General features: G+C 41.2%; 1 protein-coding gene across 1 annotated transcript in view; it reads right to left on the reverse strand.

The window, feature by feature from the left end:
- Positions 1-21542, reverse strand: part of LOC109522343 (inositol 1,4,5-trisphosphate receptor type 1-like) — a 60772-nt gene extending 39230 nt beyond the window's left edge. The window contains exons 1-29 of the mRNA XM_019880845.1: positions 21433-21542; positions 20712-20826; positions 17436-17506; positions 10997-11106; positions 10328-10414; positions 9804-9962; positions 8508-8606; positions 7777-7860; positions 7496-7642; positions 7291-7386; positions 6984-7028; positions 5980-6134; positions 5610-5709; positions 4940-5100; positions 4712-4853; positions 4453-4611; positions 3951-4123; positions 3705-3824; positions 3059-3253; positions 2725-2976; positions 2499-2640; positions 2233-2386; positions 1922-2112; positions 1709-1841; positions 1580-1634; positions 1337-1502; positions 1079-1252; positions 300-374; positions 73-210 (exon numbers count right to left, since the gene is read on the reverse strand). Coding sequence (XP_019736404.1) covers positions 73-210; positions 300-374; positions 1079-1252; positions 1337-1502; positions 1580-1634; positions 1709-1841; positions 1922-2112; positions 2233-2386; positions 2499-2640; positions 2725-2976; positions 3059-3253; positions 3705-3824; positions 3951-4123; positions 4453-4611; positions 4712-4853; positions 4940-5100; positions 5610-5709; positions 5980-6134; positions 6984-7028; positions 7291-7386; positions 7496-7642; positions 7777-7860; positions 8508-8606; positions 9804-9962; positions 10328-10414; positions 10997-11106; positions 17436-17506; positions 20712-20803 — 3675 coding nt within the window. The 5' untranslated portion in view covers positions 20804-20826; positions 21433-21542. The remainder of the gene's footprint in view (positions 1-72; positions 211-299; positions 375-1078; positions 1253-1336; positions 1503-1579; positions 1635-1708; positions 1842-1921; positions 2113-2232; positions 2387-2498; positions 2641-2724; positions 2977-3058; positions 3254-3704; positions 3825-3950; positions 4124-4452; positions 4612-4711; positions 4854-4939; positions 5101-5609; positions 5710-5979; positions 6135-6983; positions 7029-7290; positions 7387-7495; positions 7643-7776; positions 7861-8507; positions 8607-9803; positions 9963-10327; positions 10415-10996; positions 11107-17435; positions 17507-20711; positions 20827-21432) is intronic.
- Between the last annotated feature and the right edge of the window lie 149 nt (positions 21543-21691).

Here is a 21691-nt window from a genome sequence, read left to right on the forward strand (position 1 = left end):
AAAATAATAATCACTCGTTCATTTAGATTACCGAAAGACATAATAGGTTACTAAGTAGCAGATCACAGACACCTTCTCATACGGGATCTGTAATAGCTCAAGGACGACAGCATGAGCCCCCATGTTGCGCAGTAACCTCTGTTGCTGCTTCTTGCTCTTCCTACCTGACTGACCCTCCTGGACACAAAGCCTGCAGAGGCGTAGGAGGATCTAATGAAGGAGAGAACATATTAAGAACTGCTCAAGAAACACCTTACATCTTGTTTGGTTGGTAACCACTTTTGATGGATGACTGTTACCTCTTTTACCACCCTGTAGTTGTAACTGCTGGTGCTCTCTGGTTTGTTTGGCTTTTCAGCTCCTCCAGAATCCCCCTACAATAGATAATGTATAAAAGAGCAAGGTCCAAGTTGGGTATTTAAACCCGATGTCATTATCACACGTGATCTTGTTACGAGTTCAATGCAAGGACAAGTGTGAAGACGTGAAGTATGCATACATTTGACTCTCAACATGTGGTAGCGCGGTTACTGTGGTAAGTTCATCCATCCATTTTCTATTCTCCTTGGGATGAGCTGGAGCCTATCTCAGCCGACTTTGGGTGAGTCACACTCGGAGGGCAGACACAGAGACAAACCACCATTCAGTCTCACATTCACACCGTCACTGAGTGGGAACTGGAGCCTTCCTGCCCGCAGCCAAATCAGGTGAATGTACTACACCATTACACCATCGGTAACTAGTGATCAAGTCCTGACTTTAAAAAGTCAAACTTTGATGTGTTGTACAATTGTAATGACCACACCCAGAGTTCAAATAAATAAATAGATAAAAATCCCAAACAGGTTTTTGTTGAAACACATGGTCATGACAGTGTTCAGTTGCTTATATGTTATTATATTTGTGGGCTAGTTCAACAACAGTTTTTTTAAATTCAGGACCTAACTTGAACTCCCTGACCCTTGGCGCTTTACCGAAAAATATGCTTCTTTGATTACAGGACGTTTATGAAAGAGGCTTCACTGAAACCATCGTCTACAAGTGTAGCTTTCAGCATTGAATCCACATTTGTTCGTACCTTTTTATGCTCAGACTCAGCGGACAGCCCCTCTCCTGTATCCAACACCTCATCTGGACCTTGCCGTTTGTAAACCCACAGCTCAGACTTCTCCACGATGGAGCGCAGTTGGTCCAGGTCGAACTTAATTTGTTTGTAATTCTCCACGTCTTGGCTGGTGACGAGCAACTGGACCTGATGACGTGTTCAAGAGAAAGATCAGTTCCGCAGGAATGAGCAGACAAACTGTTTGGCACTCACAGTGGTTATCTTTCAAACCTGCTTAAATGCCTGAAGAACCTCCTGCCTTTGACTGAAGTGCCGAAAGAGCAGTTGGAGGGCCCTGGAAACCAGAGGGGGATAGTCGTGCATGGTCAAGTGGAGAAGGACTCTCAGGAAAGTCCGTCCGCCATGATCGTCCAGGTCCAAGGGGGTGTTCTCCTCACTGGCCGCACACAGCACAATGATTGAAATGACACATCTCGCTTTGATTTGTGACTGTTACATTAAAAGTGTGATTACCTTCCACCGAATATCCCTTCTGCCTGCTCTTCTATGTGTTCAAAATCCAATGCTCCTAAAATGGTACAAGTAGTCAAATTGTTGGCCGTATCGCTTTCTCTGCAAGTTAGAGCAAAACGTTAATCTCACCCGGCATATTGTTTGGACCTTCAACTGTTCCAGTTACAGATAATTCACTTTGGGAGTTGCTCTCGTCAAACTCTCTCTTAAAGATGGACAGCAGACAGGAGATCCTGTAGTCCAGGCGGACATTTAGTATGAACTGTGTAAAAGAGCAAATCATGAATGTATCATACTAGTTCAATTTATCAATGGATGTCGTTGCCATTGCTTGTCCTGTACCTGCAAGATCTCAATGATTTTCAGCTTGGTGTCCATGACCAAAATGTCCTGTTTCTCCGGTTCGGTCTGAGACTTGGTATTGTTTCCATTGGAGCTGCTACTAGATGCTGTGGGCAAAAAGCCACCACCTCGAAGGACGACCTGTGACATCAGCTCCCCAACACCGTGAATGGACCTCATCACGTTACTACCTAGAAGAACATACGAATACAACCAAAAGACAAAAAAAAAAAAATAACAACGTTCCATCTGCTGTTAGATATTTTGCCCTATTTGCTTTATTTTGTACTCATCCATTCTGGGTTTCATACCTTTGCTCTCATCTCCCTTTTCCAGCTTGTTGAAAGGGAAAATCGTGCTCACGTGGACACAGTCTAGAATAGCTAGCAGGATCTTGGTGAGTCTTAGTAAGTCACTGAAGTTGTAAAAGCCAAAGTAAATGAGATTCCGAGACAAATTTACCACCTACAAAAAGAATCAGGAAGTGATTACCAGTATTTTGTTGTTTTGCCCCCCCCCCAAGAATGTGTGCCATGACCGGTGAACGTGTTGTGTATGCCCAATTGGTAAAACTCACCTCAAAGGTGAGCTTATTCTTTTCTTTATCGGCAAAAGGAAAGCTCTGACAAACCACATCTCTGAGGTAGTTTTCAACAAACTCCATGGTCTGTGAGAAGCGCTCCTTAATTTCATCTTTCGATGTTCCGTCATTGTCATAACTACATAGAGATGATACCAAAAGGATAAATACACTCAAATATGATAATGTGCACGTTATTGTCGTAGTTTGGCCCTCGACTCACTCGTCAATATCAATTTCAGATGGGATCTCTGACCACAGTCGTGCGTATTTGACGGGTGTAACCTGCTCCTGGGGGTCCCGGTCTACGTGCATGTGCAGCATCATGCGGCAAAACGAGGCCCGCAGATCGTAAGGTAAGTCTTCATCCGACATGCAGCGCAAGATCAAGTCTACGTCTAGTTGGCCAGAGATCTTGTTAATCGCCAGGTACTGCCTGTCCAAACACATCCTGGCAAACAGGTTCAGCTGATACCTATAAAAGGATAACCATACGAGAAGTTACTATGCAACACACCTCAAAAGGATTTCTTTGGAATCAAAAGGCCAATAACTACCTATAATAACTGATCACCTCCTGGTCCTCCTTTTGACCGTCCTTTGCATCCTGGGCCAACTCCCTGATGCTTTTACTGCGGATCTCTTTATTGCTGTCCTTCCAGAACAACCACACCTCCTCCTCATCTTCTTCCGATTCCTCAGAGTTGTCCCCAAGCGCTTCCCCTTCAATCTCGAATCTCGATAGCACGAGTCTGCCGCAGGGAAGTGTGGAGAAGAAGATAAATTATATATTTCGAAGAGAAAATGATCACGATACACTGGCTGCCAACTAGCGATGAAAAGGTTTCATGTCATATTTAGAGTGAGAATCATTATCCCGATTTTAAGTAACACAGCATTTGAATTTTTTTAAAATAAATGTAAAACGGTAACATTGACAGCCTGAAACAAACAACTTTTCAGTTCATTCGTAATCTGAATCCTTTCATCCCTACTGCTTACTAATCTTCACATGTTTAGGCGGTTTTACAATGAACCTCTTTTCTGGCAGGCAGGTTTGTCTTTTTTTAATTGCATTTCATTGGAGCTTAATAATTCTAAGGAATTACAGTCTTGAAAAGAGCCCCTGTGCCTAAAGCGATACACAACACAACAACTACACAAGACTCATTTGAGCTCCCTTTCAATGGAGCGAGCACTTACTTCGTTTCAATTAGGATATCTGCGTTAGCTGGATCCAACACAGCATTGCAAATCAGCTCCTGTGTCACAGGAATGGACTTGTTCATGGACACACACAAGTCCGACAAGTAGTCCAAGAACCTGGATATGCACAAAACATAGACAATAACCAACAATAACAAACACGAATCATTCCTCCTGAAAAACTATGAAAGCACCGTCTTCAAACACCTTATTTTAGACCATCACAAAGACAGGTTTACCAACCTGGGCTCACGGTTCTTGCGGACCAGGCTGACAAACGTGTCAATCTCTGCAGCAGTAATGTGTTTCTCCAGTAACTTGCGGTTGTTATGGAGGAGAGCTGTGATAGTGTCTTCTGCCAGAACATCATAACCAATTTGTTTCTGCATGAAGCGAAATTGCTTGGCAATGTACTCCTGTGGATGCAAACGGGTCGACAATCAGTCCACAGTGGCTCGCAACAAAAATGAGTTGGACACCCTTGTTCTGGGATATTTGTATTTTAATATTATCTGCTAAAGAGCCTTGGAAACAGAAAAAAAGGCTAAATTATAATTGACATAATTTCGGGTCCAAAATCCTCCGAATCTTGGATTGTTTCACACGTTAGTGCGGCTACAGAAGAAAGGTCAACGACCATTGAGTTACTGGAAGGTACGTCAAAACACACCGCGGCTGCAAGTAAAAATTAAGCCAGGTTATTAAATATCAAGAACGCTGAACCGCGAGACCAGAAAACCTGTACCTGGTTCTTGCGGTAGTCCTGTTGGGAGTGACGCAAAACCCGGTAACACAGTCTGCAGATGTGTCTGAAGGGGGCATGGCGCTGGTCGGCGAGCTCCTCTAATCGAAGCATTGGGCCATCACCGCTGTCAGTAAAGGGGGCCTGAAGAAGCTTGAAGATCTGAATCCAGCAAAGGATTTGAACATGTGTATGAAACCCGACAAAAGGTGCCATCAGACAAGAATTTCCACTCCAAAAATTGCCGAATTAGTACCGGTACCTGTTTAAGAATATTCTGTTCTCTCATGAGTTTCTGCCTTTCTCTGTTTGGTTTGTTGACTGTAATCTCAAGAACATCCTGACCATTGTTGGGAATGTCAACCACAAAGAAGACCAGATCTTCTAGAAGTTTTGTAACTGCTCTGGTTGTCCGTGCAAGAGAGAAAAATCAACACGTTACAAAGAACGAGTAGAAGATTTTGTCTTTTACCAAGCATGGGCTTCGCACCTTCTCTCATTCTGTGTGATGGTGCCTTTTTCGAGCTTTCCAGCAATACAGGCCAGCACTTTACTGGCATCGTTGGCAAAGTCAAGGTCTCGCACTTCAGCTGGGGAGACGGGCACAATGGCAAAGGCCTCTTTGTCTTCTTTCAACGTAGACGTGCCAATCTGAAAGTAGCAAAGGTATAAGGAATGTCCGAGACAAATAGAGACTCACATAAATATTAGCCCAATAACTATGGGCAAAGTATGGAGACACACATCTTTATCAACTAATTAATTGATCAGAAAATAGCAAATTGAACTTGGGGAATTTTATGCTTCTAAATTTATGGGAAGTGTTTGGTGAAGGCTCTTTCCTGTTCTATTATGACTGTGCCCGACTACATTCCATAATGCAAAGTTGGTAAAAAAAAAATGCTTGGACGAGTTTGCTGCGGATGATCGTGAAGGCCTTGACTTGTACCCCATCAAACAACTTCGGGATAAACTAAAATACAGATTGTGATCCAACATTAATGACTGTTGACCTCAAAATCAGTTTCCTCCATTCCAATAATTTTCTTCACACAACGGAGGTGAGGAAAGAAATCATTCGGATCATTCCAGTGCATTTCACATCAGTTAATCACAACCATTTTTTAAATCTGAGCCGACGCACAACTATACACACTTACACGCAGCATGACAGGTTTTTCCTCCTCTTTATCAATGGGTTGGTTGGTGCTGTGAACCCATGTGTTGGTGCACAGGTGTCTGAGGCGCACGTATGAATTCCTGAAATCACATTTTCTTATTTTTCACTTATTCATGTATAATCTTGCCACTACGGTATAACCAAAGATGCTCATACAGTAAGTCGAAAGGCAGGTGAAATGGAAGCTGAATACAAACAGAAATGTTGTGGATCACAATGGAGAAACAAGATCAGGCATATACTGTAGCTTACTCATGAAGCATAGCAGGATTGCCTTAATGCTCACCCAGGAGTTATGTGCTACTATAAATCAGATTGTGTCAATTGTATGCACGACGTTACTAAAGTACCTGGGTACGAGTGAATCTCCTCCTCTTAAGGTGGTCGGGTCCAGCTCAAATATCGACGAAATGTCATTTCCATCAGGGACGGAGACAAGTGTGTACATAACTTTATCCTGTACATTTCTCAAACGGGCCCGCAAGGCCTCTTGTTCCGAATCCAGCTGGAGGCAGAAAACATTTATTGTGGCAACCAACATTCAAAAGAATTCCACATTTTATGGAAATCAAAGGTAAGCAGCTTTGTCAGATAAAATGTTTCCCGCTATGTCACTGTGAGGAGATTTCTCGGAATTGAGTGTGGGCAGAGCTGCAGGAAATGTTGCGGATAAAAGCATTATTGTTCCGACCAAAAAAAAAAAAAGAAAAAAGTATTCTCCCAGTTAAAAGTTAAATGGTTATTTTTCTAAGAAGGCTTGTTTACGAAACAAACTCTCAAAGTCAGAGAAGTTTAATATGTAAATGAGGCTAATAAATTTAACCACATTAGACAGCCTGCATTAATAGGAATAATTGCATAATCTAGTGAGATCAGACAGTTCGAGAGTTAAATGACAGTTAAAGAAATACTCTCGATATACTTCTCTCAGTCGAATTTGAAGGTGTACAGTATCAAATGTTGCGGTTAATGAATGTAGATTTTGTGACTAACTACATATGGCATAAATCTTCTACTCAAATAACATTAAATGCTTTAATTGTGCTTGACTCTTTTTTCCCCAACCATGATTGAATGAAGTGATGCTGAACGAGAAAAGAAAAGCACTCATCAGTTTAAACAGGGAGGAAGCATTAGTGCATTACCGCCATCTGCTGGTCATTAATACCACCAAACGTGAAGGCAGTCCAGTATTGTAATAGTCAAGAAGTGGTGTTGGGATTGGGCCTAAAACGGTTCCACTTAAAGACTCTTGACAAAAGCCTCTCTTGTTCAATTGTGTGATTGTTTGAAACACATTATTACTTGTTCTGGGAGTGAAACTGATTATGTATGAGAGCAGTGTGGCTCTTACTGAGGCGCGGGAGTCTAAACCCTCCTCTTCATATTCAGGATTCACCTGTAAATACAAAACAACACACAGTTACCTTACTTGACAGTTTAAATATAAAATTTGAGAAAACCGTAGATGCGTACTTCAAATAGTTGCTCTTTAAGAAGGCCTTGCAAAGAAATCACAATCTCCATTCAATCAATAGCAGTCAATTGTACACATGGAATATTAGAAATGGAATTCCTCTAACATAAGGTTTATTGACTTCTGCATATCAAATTAAAGCCAATAAATGACATTATGTTCCGCGGTTTTGTGGTGGACTGACCTCTGCGGCAAGATAATGTCCAGTGGCCAAGTGTTTAAACCTGAACAGGCTGTTCCAGTAGCCTGCTCCCCCTCGGCAGGGATCATGTTGTACGACCTGGCGTATAGACAGTTAAACTGTTACAGGCACAGGGTTTTATTGAAGAGTGACATAGCAAGGGAGTTTGAAACAACTGTCCAGACATCCCTTCCCCCCGCCCCCTCACCTCTATTTCCCAGAGGGCTTTGCTGCTAGTTGCTGAGGTAGCTGACTGCCGTCCAGTGGTGCGAAGAAACACGTATTGTTTTTTTCTGTGATCATCACATGTGAGGAATTTTTCCTGCTCCGCATGAAATAAGCGTACCACATCACCCTGGACAGAAGAACAATGCCTTTTATTTACTTTTTACAGCTTATCAGGGAAGAAAATGTACTGTCGTGGATTACAAAAGATGACCAGTCATAAGCCTTAATTAACTGCGCCTGACTCGCATTCAATCAACAAACCCCTTTTAAGATGATCTCCTGATTGTCGCTCCATTTCATGAACAAGACGATCTTCCAGCTTGTGTTACAGTTGACTGAATTCACCTTAAAAAAATGAACACAGGAGACTGATGTCACTCAAGGGACAATCAAAAATGTGTTCACAGTTAAAGGACGAGGGCAGTGTTTAAATTGATTCATCATTCCATGTAGTGAAGAAGAAACATTTTTAAACCTTGTCCCGATCACATTTTTTGCACATAAGTATGAGTCATTTATCTTTAAGTATAAGTATTCCAACGACAAAAATACTTTAAAAAAAGCTATTGCAGCATGATAACTTTTTATGTCTGTAAGTCAGCAGTGGTTCGATTCAAGTAAACAAATCAAATATATTATTCTTTATTTTAGAAATTAAGATAATTCAAAAATCCCATCTTTTTCAGCCAACGCCAAGCAGCTGAAAATCACATGATCGGCAAGTTGTGCCCTGTGGGCAAGAAGCTTATGAAAATAACTTTCTATAAACGACCATCTTAGTGTGAATAGAGGTTTGTAGGAGTTAAAAAGAAGCCATAATGCAAGAGCTAAATCACAACATTGTGAGGACAGAGAGAGAGATAAGTGGTGGCTTTTCTATCAGCCGACTGATAACCGAGCAGCGGTAATATGTTAAAAATAGATTCCCCACAGCCAAAACGCCCACTAAGAAATCAAAAGACTCCAGATGAGATGCATCAGCGCCAGCAGACCTCGTTGCATCCTGGGTTATCCACGAGCTGGTGTGTGCTGGCGTGGAGTGGCTGGCCTGCGTTCACCGGGTTCAAAACCACTTTGTCGCCAATCACCACCTGTCATCGCATAAAACACCACCAACAGGCAAAACATGAAAAAAATTAAAGCCGTGGTTGTTGACAACAGCTATTTTAACCATGATAGCACTGATTGTGTATGACAGTTATGTGGATTTTATTGACCTTTTTTTTTTTTTTAACGTATTTAAACTATTCAAAAGCGACAGTAACCACTGCTTGCAGCAATGAGTATCTTGTGAGGCTCAAGCTGATAATCAGGCCTCCTGTAAAAGCTCAAATGAGTCCGGGAGGAGCTTATGCGAGCTGCTTGTTGCCAAGGTGCAAGCTGACGACACCATGCTAGTGCCAACAAGAGATTGGTGACCAGGTAAAATCCTACTGTGGGCTGGCAGAGCACCATGTAGAGATACAATAAATGCGATCTGATTGGTGACTCAGACACTAACGCTCGGTACATACTAAAATGTTGTTGGGCCTGTTTTGTCCCCACACGTAAATTGTTTTAATTGCATTGCTTTTCCTCGAGAGGCCTTTATGAATATTGAACCTTTTCCAAATACTGTTCTCATGCTACTACGTAGTCAAATTGGGGTGGGTCTATACTATAACATCATTTGTTTCTTTGATACTTACACTTGGAAATCTGAAAGTATTTGTATATGATGATTTCAGAGATTTTCTTCAAAACGTGTGGGCAGTTTTGTTTTTTAAATACCCGTGTACATATGGATGGAGCTTCATCATTGTTAAAGAGGAATGATGGTCTGAGGTACATTGTTATGATTTACAAAATCCAAATAAAATCATCGATGGTGTCTTAGTTTCAAAGTTGCCAACTGAAATGTAGAAGCTGATATTTTCATGAAAAAAAATTGAAAATAAAATAATTAAATACATCTGTTGCTCCTAGTCTCGCTGTGGAAAGGGGAAGGAAACAGGAAACAGGACATCTGCCCATCACATTGTACTTTTTATGTGAGGGATGCATCGATTTATGAGCCAAACATGTGTCATCAAAAGGCTGCCATTGGAATTTCACAAAATACAACGCTGGCCAATGTTCACTTGTCAGGATTTGTCGTCTGATTCAACATGTAGGTGGTTTTATTGCAGACTCAACTGGCTCTTCAAGGCCTTCCGAGAAGTTTTACTATATCATGGTATCGACAGCCATCTCGTAATTACAACTAGCGCAAAATATGGTGAATTCCCCATCTGTAAGTTGTGACTCACACTGTCCCCGATGGAGCGCAGCTTGTAGAAGGGCTGGATGTAGAACCAGGAGCCTTCATTTCCTGCAGGGTCCAGCATCACCCTCATGGCGTTCTTCTCCAAGAGTGCAGGCAAGCGCTTGTTCACTGTCAGGTATTTGTTGCTCTTAAGGTGGAGGAGCTAAGGAGAAAAAAAGGACATAGTTGTGGTGTTTCTTTTTTTAAATTGGGGAGGGGGGTGACTTTCTTGGGGGAATTTAGTTGTAGAAATTGGCAAAATTAGATATACCAGAATAACTACTTTGTAGGTCAAAATATAGGCAAGACGAGACAAAAACATATAGCACAAGATTGTCATTAGCCAAAACATGAGTTGACCCGGCACCCTTTCACAAATAAATCTTAATGGTTTGAGTGTTGTTGAACAAGAAATAATAAATCATGGGGAAAAGAATGCAAATGTATTTTTTCCACCAATGCAGTTATTGTAACTGGAGTTCATGAGACTACGTCTCAGTTAAAGGCAAATGTTTATTTATGACAAACCTGAATAACATTCCCGTACTGAATTACTGTTCCAAGCAACTTTTTGTTTTCTGAGTCATTTTGTTTCTTCTCCAGGTCAGCTGCATGCTATAAAGACAAAAGACAGATAAGGGAGGGGTCAGGTTGAAAGCTCTGATGCCGAATCTATCAGGGATTGACTCCATTATGCTATAGCAACACAATACAGAAGAGTGATGAGAAATAGTCGAACAAATTCGAAACAGTGACAAAAAAGCACTAAAAATGTTGAAATGCACACTTCGGACCAAAACTGTATCTGTCCGCATTCATGTTAACACAGGAGAGATTTGAATGTTCCTTTTTATGAGAACGTGGTAAGATAGCCAATTGCTTTAAAAGGTATTGTGTGATAGCTTGAAGGGTGGGGAGGAAGAAAAGTTGGAAGTAAAAGGCCTTATAATGGTCTATAAAAAGAATGTTTAAATTCTACCTTGGCAAATGTACTTTCCTCAAAATATAGACATGTGCAGAACATGTAAAATTCCATAAAACTTCAGTCAAATCTATCCGAAAACCTGAAAATAACAATGTGAGAACATTTCTAAATCTCACATCTTCGTGTTGAGTGTTTGAGCTGCGTGGACAGCTTAGTGTGCAGTGCCCACAGCCGGAGTGATGACTGCGAGGCCAAAGTGTTGTCACACTTACGTGGAGCTTGTTGAGGAGCACCGTGTCTGTGTTCCCTCCAGGCTTGGCGGCTTTCCAGAATTGCTTTTGGGCCGAGTAGCGGTTCATGGGACACAGTCTGAAGAGACAGTCTTCCCGATGGAAAAATTGTGCAAAGAGACGAACGGAATTAGTCTTGGTTTGTTGTTGTAAATGTAAATGTACAAAGACAGAGGGGCACAAATAAAGAGCAATACAAGGCAGGGTGTTTCCCAAATACCTTATGTGCGATTTTTACTGTTTTAATCTTCGTTTAAACGGTAAGTCATGTAAAAAATTTTCTTTACAATTGTTTGTTCTATGCACCTGGTGCTGTGCATGAATGGCTGGTAATTCAGACATTCATACGAGTGGATGTGGCAAATTAAAAATCATAATCTACGAACTCGGACCAGATGGTGTGACATCGCCGGAACCGACAGTTCCAGAACTGAGCCATGTGGGAATGCCAGCATCCTAAAAGAGAATGTGTATGGACTCCATACACATGGAATCATACCCTATCTTTTTTTGACAATGCTCTGAATCTTTTTAATGGCACCCTGCAAATCTTTGATGATATGTCACATGCATTCATCAGCTCTGTGGACGCCTGATAATGATCCTGATCATATTAGTCAGGTGTGTTGAAGGAAGGAAACATTTTACACATGCAAGATAGTGGCTCTCAAGGACCAGCGTTTGACACCTGCGGTTTCGAAAACGGAAGAAAAACACGTACATTTCTACAGAAAGAGCCTTTACTCTGAGTGGCTGCCATGTTGAACAGGTCTATGCAAAAGCCCCCGTTAGAAAATGCCACATGACTTGTGTTGTAACTGCATGTCTGTTTGTAACGACCCAATCCGGGTCAAACATCGCTAAAGAATTCAATCAGCTATCATGAACTTCGAGCCAAACACACCCAAGGTGGTGGCTAAATATGAGTCATTCATCAGCGAAGGCTTCTATGGTCTCCGCAGACAGTGACAATGAGCATTTTATCAATTTTAATCATTCACACCAACAATGCCCTGCGAGCACTGTGTCACACTACATATTAGACACAATCATTTTCATTTTTTTGAAATGTATATGTGTAGCTGTGTGTGTGTGTGTGTGTGTGTGTGTGTGTGTGTGTGTGTGTGTGTGTGTATGTATGCATGTGTGTGTGTGAGAGAGAGAGAGAGTCACACTTCAAACGCATTCACAACTCTCATGAATGAAAATGGAAGTGCTTCAGGGGGGTTTGAAGAGGAACAGGCAACTGGGTGCGTGTCAGTCTGTGCTTATTCAGCCATTTTGTACAAGATAAGAAACATTTGGCCATGATCCGCGCAGGGCGTGCAAGCATGTATGACAACCCGAGGGAGTGCAGGGCCACAGATGTGAGGTCAGTTCGAAAGAACAACAATAATGTGAGGCTCTTATCAGTGAATGCGGGAATCATTTTCATAGATAGAGTTGACGCAGGAGGGCGAGCAGTTGTCTCATTTGCATGAGGACGCAGTTGATCTTTATAGAAGAGTTCCTGTTCTGGCGTGAAGAAGTTCCTCTTCTTCAGCTGCACTACGAGTGACTTCGCCTCTCCTCAGACCAATCTTCTATTTTGAGGGTTTAAGAAGAGGGAAGGAACGAGAAAAGAAAAATTGAACCATCCTCCCCCTGTCTTTCTTCCAGCTTGGGTTGCAGTAACATGTCCAAATAAGGCCAACCGAGAGAAGGAGGAGTGGGATGAAAAAGAGGGTGGGGATTCCCTATCTTTATAAACCTTTTTAAATTCCACAAATTTCACCAAGTTAATGGTCTCCCTCTCCGCAAAATGTTCTTCGCTTTCAACCACATCAGATATGGTTCACCTTAGTATGACCTAGAATACTGCCCCCCCCAAAAAAAAGAAAAAAAAAAGAAAAGGAAGTGGCCGAAAAAATGGGGAAGACAGGAAGACAGTGAAAGAATGTTAAGCAGAGAGAGAAAGCGAGACAGGCTGCGGGAACGGTGGATCTAAACTTCCATCTGCTGAATGCGCATTGCACATCTTTCCACTTGCAGATTTAAGCGAAGATGAGATATATGTTTTTTGTATGTTCACTTTAAAACACTTTTAACTGTTAACACAGCAGTTCGGTTATCTTATTGTTAAGCACAAGCTTGGCAAATGCAGTATGTAGCGCACTGAAATGTATCAGCCTGCAATTGTTTTTAATTAAAGTCAACTGCGAGAGCACATGTTGCTTTAGTTGTATTGAAACTGGGCTCAGAATTCCTTTTGGGGTCACTGGGCAGGAGAACTGCTGCTAGCAATCCAGTATCTCCAGGAATCGTGAACATTCTTGTCATGTAAAACAATGTTTTACTTGCTGGAAAAAAAAAAATAGGCCACAATTTTAAGTACTTACCATACGACAGCATACTACAGTGTTGGACTGTATATGTTTTATTACCTACACAGTATCAAAATTGATGAGAATATTAAAATTGGTCATGCAAACTGATCAGAATATCAAATCTGACCTGAGTAAATGATGACATTTCATGCCATGTCATGACTAATTCAATCAGTGGCCATTTACAAGACAGGAGACATCTGACATTTCTTCAAAGTTTTTCATCAATTAAATTTCACTATTCATAACCTCAGTGTGGTTATATTAATAATTTTGTAGTTTCTAAACCCGAAAATATGCAGCTGGTTTCCAGTAAACCATAATGTTAAATTTTGAGAAAATTCAGGATCACCCTTCACCCCCCACGCTGCCCTCCCCACCTCAAAGAATATTCGCTGTGAATAATACATCAATATGACAACAACAATATGACAACATGGCATCCAAAGGCATGTGCAGGATGTATACAAGGTGGGTCAGAAATGTTCCAGGATTGGTGGAGCCAAGGATAATTTCAAGGATAATAAATGAAGGTGAGGCAGAGAAGGCTAGGAAAGTGTGTTCGTCTTTAGGATACTTTCAAAGGGAAACTTGTAGTTTGTTAGGATGTCTCTAAACGTCGGCACACTTGGAGCAATGCAGAACTGTCTGTACCTTAAAAATGACCTGAAGTATTTCCCAACACAAATGTGTGTTCTTCTCCGACATTGCTGTCGGCTGGTTAATTACCAGAAATAGGCCTGTCAATGATGCATTCCTTTCCAAATAAGTCCAACATAAGTGCATCGTTTTACCGGCGATCGAGATGGAGACGCCTTACTGGAAATGGCCAAGGCTGCTGGGATATTTGTTGTCTTAGATGCTCTACAAATGATGAGATGCTTCCTCCATCTCTTAACAGGATAAGAACTTTGGAGCGAGTAGCAGTTTATACAACCCAGACCATTGAGGCTGTTGTTGACTTAACACAGAATAGAAGTGTTATGCAATGTGTGTCTTTAGGTCCCCTGCCAGATGTTGTATCCACTGCATGCATAGTTGCTCGCAATTCATGGCGATACTGTCATTGTATCACATGACATTCATTGGCTACTTATATGGCCGGGTAGTAGATGTCAAAAATTATGCAACGTACTGTAAGTTAAAAACATCTACACAAATTTGAAGAGCTGTATTGAAGATTCCAAGCGAAGGGCTGGATGGAACAGATACAGCGAACCCCCACTGTTCACAGTGGATAGGGAACGGACCCGACCGCAAACAGCAAAAACATAAATAAAAATAAAATAAAAAAATCACATGTAACACTGGTCTGCATACCCCCAAAATAAAAATTTGCGTGAACAAAGTCGCCAACAATATTTTCTAGAACAGTTTTGTATGTAAAATCCAAATATCTCATGAGTTTTTTTCATTCGTTTTTTTTTAAGTGCAAGAAAAAACATTTTTGGACTAAAATCAGATTTTTGGACAGTTGTAAGGCATAAGTATTTATTTGGCATACAATAATGAAGATAATGGATCACTTTCTTACTTGACAAAAGAGTGGAGTTGGGCATTTTTTCATAGTTTTGCAGGTTTTTCATTTAAATGGACAGTTTGTTCATGTCCTTCATACATACATGTATATATTTTATATACATCCACCAATGCTAAGTTGCAGTTGCTTGTAGTAACCAGCTAGTGGCCTAACAAAACACCCCCCCACAAAAAAAAACACACACACACACACACACACACACACACACACACACAAAAAATAAATAAATAAATAAAATAACACATAGCGTGTAACAGAAAAACTGTAGCATTTGAGCCAGAATAAATAGTGCCACTGTCTCTAGTTTGTATGTTTGTTCAATCCAAGATCGCTACCCAGTTGTGAGGTGTAACATTCTTGTGAGGTCCTCATTGAAAGTGGTATGCATGTCCGAGATGACCAAAGGGAAATTAGCTATTGTAGTTGAAATTTCAAATTAAGAATAACAGTGTAATTAAGTGTTTTTTTTTCACTGCCATTATAATGGCCAACAATGAGGTTCATTGTGCATAGTAGTAAATATCGTTGCCTTGACTACCAATCACAGTTCTTTTCTGTATGTCAATGAGAAATATAGCTCGTGGCCTGCATGAGTGAAAGTTTGATTACATTATGAGCGCTTGTGTTTACATTAGGGGGAAACGTTGAGTATACCTCAGCAGTGACAGAACTAGACCCAGATGACACAGTTAGCAAAACCTGTAGGCCGGTACTTGCTATACCACAACCATGACGATGATGATGCAACACTGTTCATGTCAATATTAATATTGGTGAACACGTCGGTGTGCTCGTTTCTGGATTTTGGATCCACAATTTAAGTGTGCAAATTACTTTGGAATTCGGCAGCAAGCTTCAAGCAAGTAAAACTACCTATAGTCCGTGTTTGTCCATCTCCGTGCCACTGACGTTCCTCTATGATTGCACACACCAGTGGAGGTTATGGGCTGCCACAGGAGGTAAATAAGTAAAAGAGTAATTTTTGAATCGACAATAATTGGAATCCTTAAATCTGTTTGGACACAGGGATGCAATAGTAAACACAGAGGCAAAAATCTGTTGCTTCCATTGCTTGCTTTCATTCACACTAACACTCCTTTTCACCTCATGGTTGACGTCCAGAGTCACCTCACACTGACATAAAGGCCTCTTCTGATCAAGAGCAGCTGACAAAACAGTTACCAAACACACTTTAGCCTCACTCAGTGTGTGTTCGAGAGTGTTACACAAGCAAAGTTCGAATATAAATAAATCAAATTCATTTATCACTTCAGCCACAGGTTGTTCCCCTTGCATTCGTATGAGCCATGTGAAAAAAGGTGGGCAAATGTAATAATAATAATAATACATTTTATTTATCCTATTGCTGCTGGTGGAAAGACATTGCAATAGGATTAGAGCACAATCTACCTTCTGACGAGTCAATACGGTGATGGAGGAAGGAACAGGGAGGATTAAAGGACGAAAAGTGATTAGCGAAATCCGTCTGTACGAGTGAGGCATCAATGTTTGCTGCCAAAAATGCTCCTCAAATAGTTTTCACGTCTGCATGAACAAGTGTTGCATGTAATTTACAATGCGGCCACTCATTTAAAGCCATATTATATTCACTATGTGAACATAATAAATGAAATATAACCACACACAGAAACTAATAGCTTTGTCTTTCCCTGCCATATCTATGCATATAAACTTGGCAGTTGTCTGTGATATATAAAAAGTGGCAGCTTGTAAGCTAGAGTACAGCTCTCAGAGCACACCGAAGCTAAATGCAATTAAAATGTCTGCCGTCCTTTCAGACCGTAAAACATCATCATAAACATCAATGTTACATCACTAAGTCTTCCAATGATTTGTGCCTCTGTGCTCGTGAAACACGTCGAAGAATGCGTGATCAATTTGAGCCTTAGCGCAGAACCTACTGCAATCACCATTTCCACAGCGACAAGGACAATTCCATTTGTAGATCATTATCACGTGGGCTACGTAATTGGGAACGACTCTACTGCCTCAAAGTTAGCTTGCACCGTTCGCTCAAATGCTCACGTATAAACATTTGTCTTCTAAATCTATCAAACATGACCTCGCTTAAGGACACATTTTCATCAGCTGTTTGCAAAGAGACGACTGACAGAGTGCAAAGTTTACCCAAGATCAGATACTCTCTTTGCAACGTGGGGCCAGCTGCCCCTAGAGACACAAGCCTCCAGCCTGAGAACCGAGGGTTCTACTTCCTGTATGAGGACTATTTATAGCAAGGACACCCAAAGAAGCCTCTCAATGCTTTTTTTTTTTTTAAATGAAAACCTTTATAAGGGTGCTCGGTTTATTAACATCAAATCTGTTTTTTGAGGTGAGGTGGATGGAGCACCATTGGGCAGAGGTATTGTGGCCGTCACCGGAGAAACGCAGCACAACACATGGAGCAGTGTCTATCACAGAGCTCTCAGTATAAACACACAGCAGTTCGCGGGGATGATGTCAGCCGGAGGACAATCTCTGTGCCTCCTCTTACCTCTGAACTTCTTTGGAGGGTTGTTGAGGTCTCCGGCATCAGGCTGGACCACGCAGCGGTCATCCACCAAACTGCAGATTGAAACATATTATTACAAAACTGATAAGTTTCTGAACTGAAAACAGGAATGTGAGGCATTTTGAGAATATTACTTTATACACTGCATTTGAGTTATATTGTATAGCACTAGATTAGCCCAATGAGGCACAACTGCAAGTATGAATTGTGTTGACTGTGCATAGAAACTCTCTAATTTAAGGACACACTATCACTGCACACCTTGATAAATACTCCCACCTGCACGCTGTATCGCCTCATTATTTGAAAATCTGGATAACAAGAAAATGATAAACCAGGAAGCTGAAATTATAAATACATATGAAGTTTCTTCCACATCCAAATATGATTAATTCATAACCATATTGCGTTGTATTATGGTGGGAAACAAGTGAAGCACTTGGAAGTTTTGATGGAACGTCATAAAGAATGTTAAAATATCCATCCATCCATTATCTGAACCGCTTATCCTCACAAGGGTCACATGAATGTTAAAATTTTACTATTAAAGTATCTGTACAGTACAGTTAAAAATATTTTCAGTTGTCACAAACGTATTATTTCCTACAGTAATAAGTGATTCTAAATGCAAACAAAAAACTTTCACTGTGTGAGGGTTTACAAGGTTGCAACTCATTTGTTGGTGGTTACGCAAAGTGAAAAAAGCAGCAGGCCAAAACTACGATGACAATTTTGCAAATTTATGCGGTCGTACGTGCGTGGGAAGTTGTGGAACTCAGCAAATGCCTCAAAACCTCTACAATGACTTGGTCTTCATACAGCAGGACTTTCCATTTTTTGATTGACTCTGCAACACCATGACTCATTGTCTTGACAGTTTTACAGATTGCACAATAGACAATATTAGCTTTTATAGTTTCCATCTGTTCGCCACCTTCACTCGTCATACTCACATTAACCCAATTCATTATTCCATTTACCGACCCTGTGTCGTGGACTCCTGCTATTTGCAAGGTATTGGGACCGTGAGCCCCCCCCCCCCTCGCCACCAACCCCACCCAAAAAAATATGACAAAATAATTTTTAAAATACCGAGGGAAAAAAATCAGTGAATAGGCGAATTGGTTGGCAGGTTTTGAACCAGAAGTATGCGGGGTCCACTATATGTTTTTTCTTATTCCTGTACTTTCAGTTATGTGGCTATTGAGGACCAGAGCACCACTTCGAGGTCCTCCATCCCTTTTCACACCTTTATTTAATTGATAAAATACGATATTGCATCACAGCATCTCTCCAGTCCTTCTGTCACTTCATTATTCCATTTACCGACCCTGTGTCGTGGACTCCTGCTATTTGCAAGGTATAGGGGCCGTGAACCCCCGCCAACCCCACCCAAAAAAATATTACAAAATAATTTTTAAAATACTGAGGAAAAAAATCAGTGAATAGGCGGATTGGTTGGCAGGTTTCGAACCAGAAGTATCCGGGGTCCACTATATGTTTTTTCTTATTCCTGTACTTACAGTTATGTGGCTATTGAGGACCAGAGCACCACCTCAAGGTCCTCCATCCCTTTTCACACCTTTATTTAATTGATAAAATACGATATTGCATCACAGCATCTCTCCAGTCCTTCTGTCACTGGTCATGGGAAATACTGTATGCCACACACACATGCAAACATTCAGCCACCAATGCCCACAGCACTGTTTCTGATACGACCAAAACCTATGTGTGACAAAAATGCTTAAGAATGACAGCCTGGACAGACATAGGCTGCAGTGATTTTCTCCATTTATCCGTTAGCAAGGCCATGCAAAATAAATAAATAAATAAAGTACATTTGTAGCTGAAATTAATGGAGGAGTGTACAGTTATGTGGCTATTGAGGACCAGAGCACCACCTCAAGGTCCTCCATCCCTTTTCACACCTTTATTTAGTTGATAAAATGCGAAATTGCATCACAGCATCTCTCCAGTCCTTCTGTCACTGGTAGTGGGAAATATGCCACACACACATGCAAACATTCAGCCATCCATGCCCACAGCACTGTTTCTGATACGACTAGAATTGGTGTGTGAGAAAAATGCTTAAGAATGATGGCCTGGATAGAAATAGGCTGCAGTGATTTTCTCCATTTATCCATTAGCAAGGTCATGCAAAAAAAAAAAAAAGTACCTTTGTAGCTGAAATTAATGGGGGAGGGTCGAATTTGCCAAGGAAGAACCCTTTCAGACTGATAGTTTTTATGAACAATTCATGGCACCAAAGAAGTAGTCTGCTTAGGAACACTCAAGCAACATCAGCGCAACACATCCTGTAGCTGGTAATGTCGGGTCTCCAAAATAAAAGCATACCAGGAAGGCATCACAGGAACACCAGAGGACCCTTTAATGTGTTGCACCGCTAAAACAGTAGTCAAGTTTTGTTGATGTAAACCACACGCTGAAGTTACCATCATTCACCCAACAAGAGGCAGTCAGAGCTTGCAGGAACTGATGATTACGAATAATATTTTATTGTTTCAAGGTGAGACTTCTGGTCCAGACATATTGTTGGCTAACTTTATGAATTTTAATAGCAGCCAGCCAAGCCAAGTATGAAAGTTGCCTTGAGTTGACAGCATGCTTCAAGCTAACATTAGCTAACCTTATCAGAAAACAAAATCAAGCAAGCCTGCAAAAGTAGCCTTATTAACATACTGGGTTGTTGAAATTTTGTATATTTCTTGCCATTGCTTTTTGTCTATTGTTGGAAATAAACACATACATGTACAATAGTGCGTAAATTACTTCAATATGCATCACATTTTCCCATTTTTGAAAGGCCATGTTGAATAACTATTTATTTAATGTTAATTTAATAACAGACACACATCAGGCAGGCCTTTTGTTTTTTTTTTTTTTTTTTAACACAATCACAAACATGATGGCCCAGTGCTTGTGGATGCATAGACACAACTCTCTGTTTGTGTCTCAACTCTCAGCCTCCCCATTCATGGTGTTCAGCTGTCTGTCTTGCTCTATGCCTTTTCTCTATCACTCTGTGTCTGTCTCTCTGTCTCTCTCATGTTCAACTTGATTCTCTTCACCTCTCCCAACACCATCATCCGGCTATATCTCAATGTCTGCAGACTTGTACACCATCGTCAGTACACGTCCCCATTTTGTTATTTGCTTACCTCCTGACAAATTAAGAGAAAATTCCTGATCCACTCCCTGGCAAGTGCTGTGTGTGAACCAATGAAATGTGCTTACCCCAGAGTGCTGATGAAACCACTGGTTGACCCCTCTGCGTACAGGGAGCAGATATCACCGATGTGCAGGAAGCTGGACATTTTATCCGACATGTTGGACGCTTACTAAGGAACACCTAAAGCAGAGGAAGTTACAATAAATTTCCAAAAAAGGTTTTGACAATAAAAAGTGTTTATCAAATGTATCTGTGGTCAAAAAAAGCAAAGGATTCTATCCAGCATCCTGCTGCTAGTTTGCCTACTATACTTACTATTAGCTAAGTTAGGGGTAAATTTAAATGTGAGGCTGTTACGATTCCATGTATTTGCATGAGTTTGTAGGAAAATTGTGTTTCATGTTACAGCAATAGATTGCTGCTGCTAGATGTCCGAATAGTTAATCATTAGGACTGCCAACAGGAAGCTGTGCACCTGCAACAGGTCCACTTTTCTCCATCTAACTAACCTCTTACTGAGCACATCCGAAACAGTGTCTTTAACTGCACAGAAACCAAAACGTGTAAACTAGTGCTAACAGTCAGCTCATTATCAAAGCACTGACATTATTTGTGACCAAAAAAAAATTGAGTAAACGTAAATAGCAGTCTATCATTTAAGAATCAAAAAACATGGCTTGAGGAAACGATAAGACCGGTTGACTTGAGCAGTGGGAAACTGTTAGCCTTTTATGGAGCGCTCTATCTTCTCTGCAGAGAAGAGGATGAAGATAAGCAAAACTTTACCTCGGCGGCGGTTGAACGCTCGGATGTTCGGCTCTCCGAGGACCAGCTACGACAACATGACGGCGGCTCCACTCTCCCCTCGTTCCGCTGAGCGATAGCGAGAGCCAGCGGAGTGACAAGCCAGGGTTTGTGACTGTAAGGAGGCCAGTAAGGAGAGGAACAGGCGGTATTCAACTGTGCGGTGCTCTGAGTTTGAGCTGGAAGGGCTCACTGCCACTTCTTCTCGCGCGGCGGCACTGTTGATCTCTGGGAAATTATT

This window comes from Hippocampus comes, unplaced genomic scaffold (genome assembly GCF_001891065.2).
Source record: "Hippocampus comes isolate QL1 unplaced genomic scaffold, H_comes_QL1_v1.1 scaffold68, whole genome shotgun sequence".
NCBI classification, from domain to species: Eukaryota; Metazoa; Chordata; class Actinopteri; order Syngnathiformes; family Syngnathidae; genus Hippocampus; species Hippocampus comes.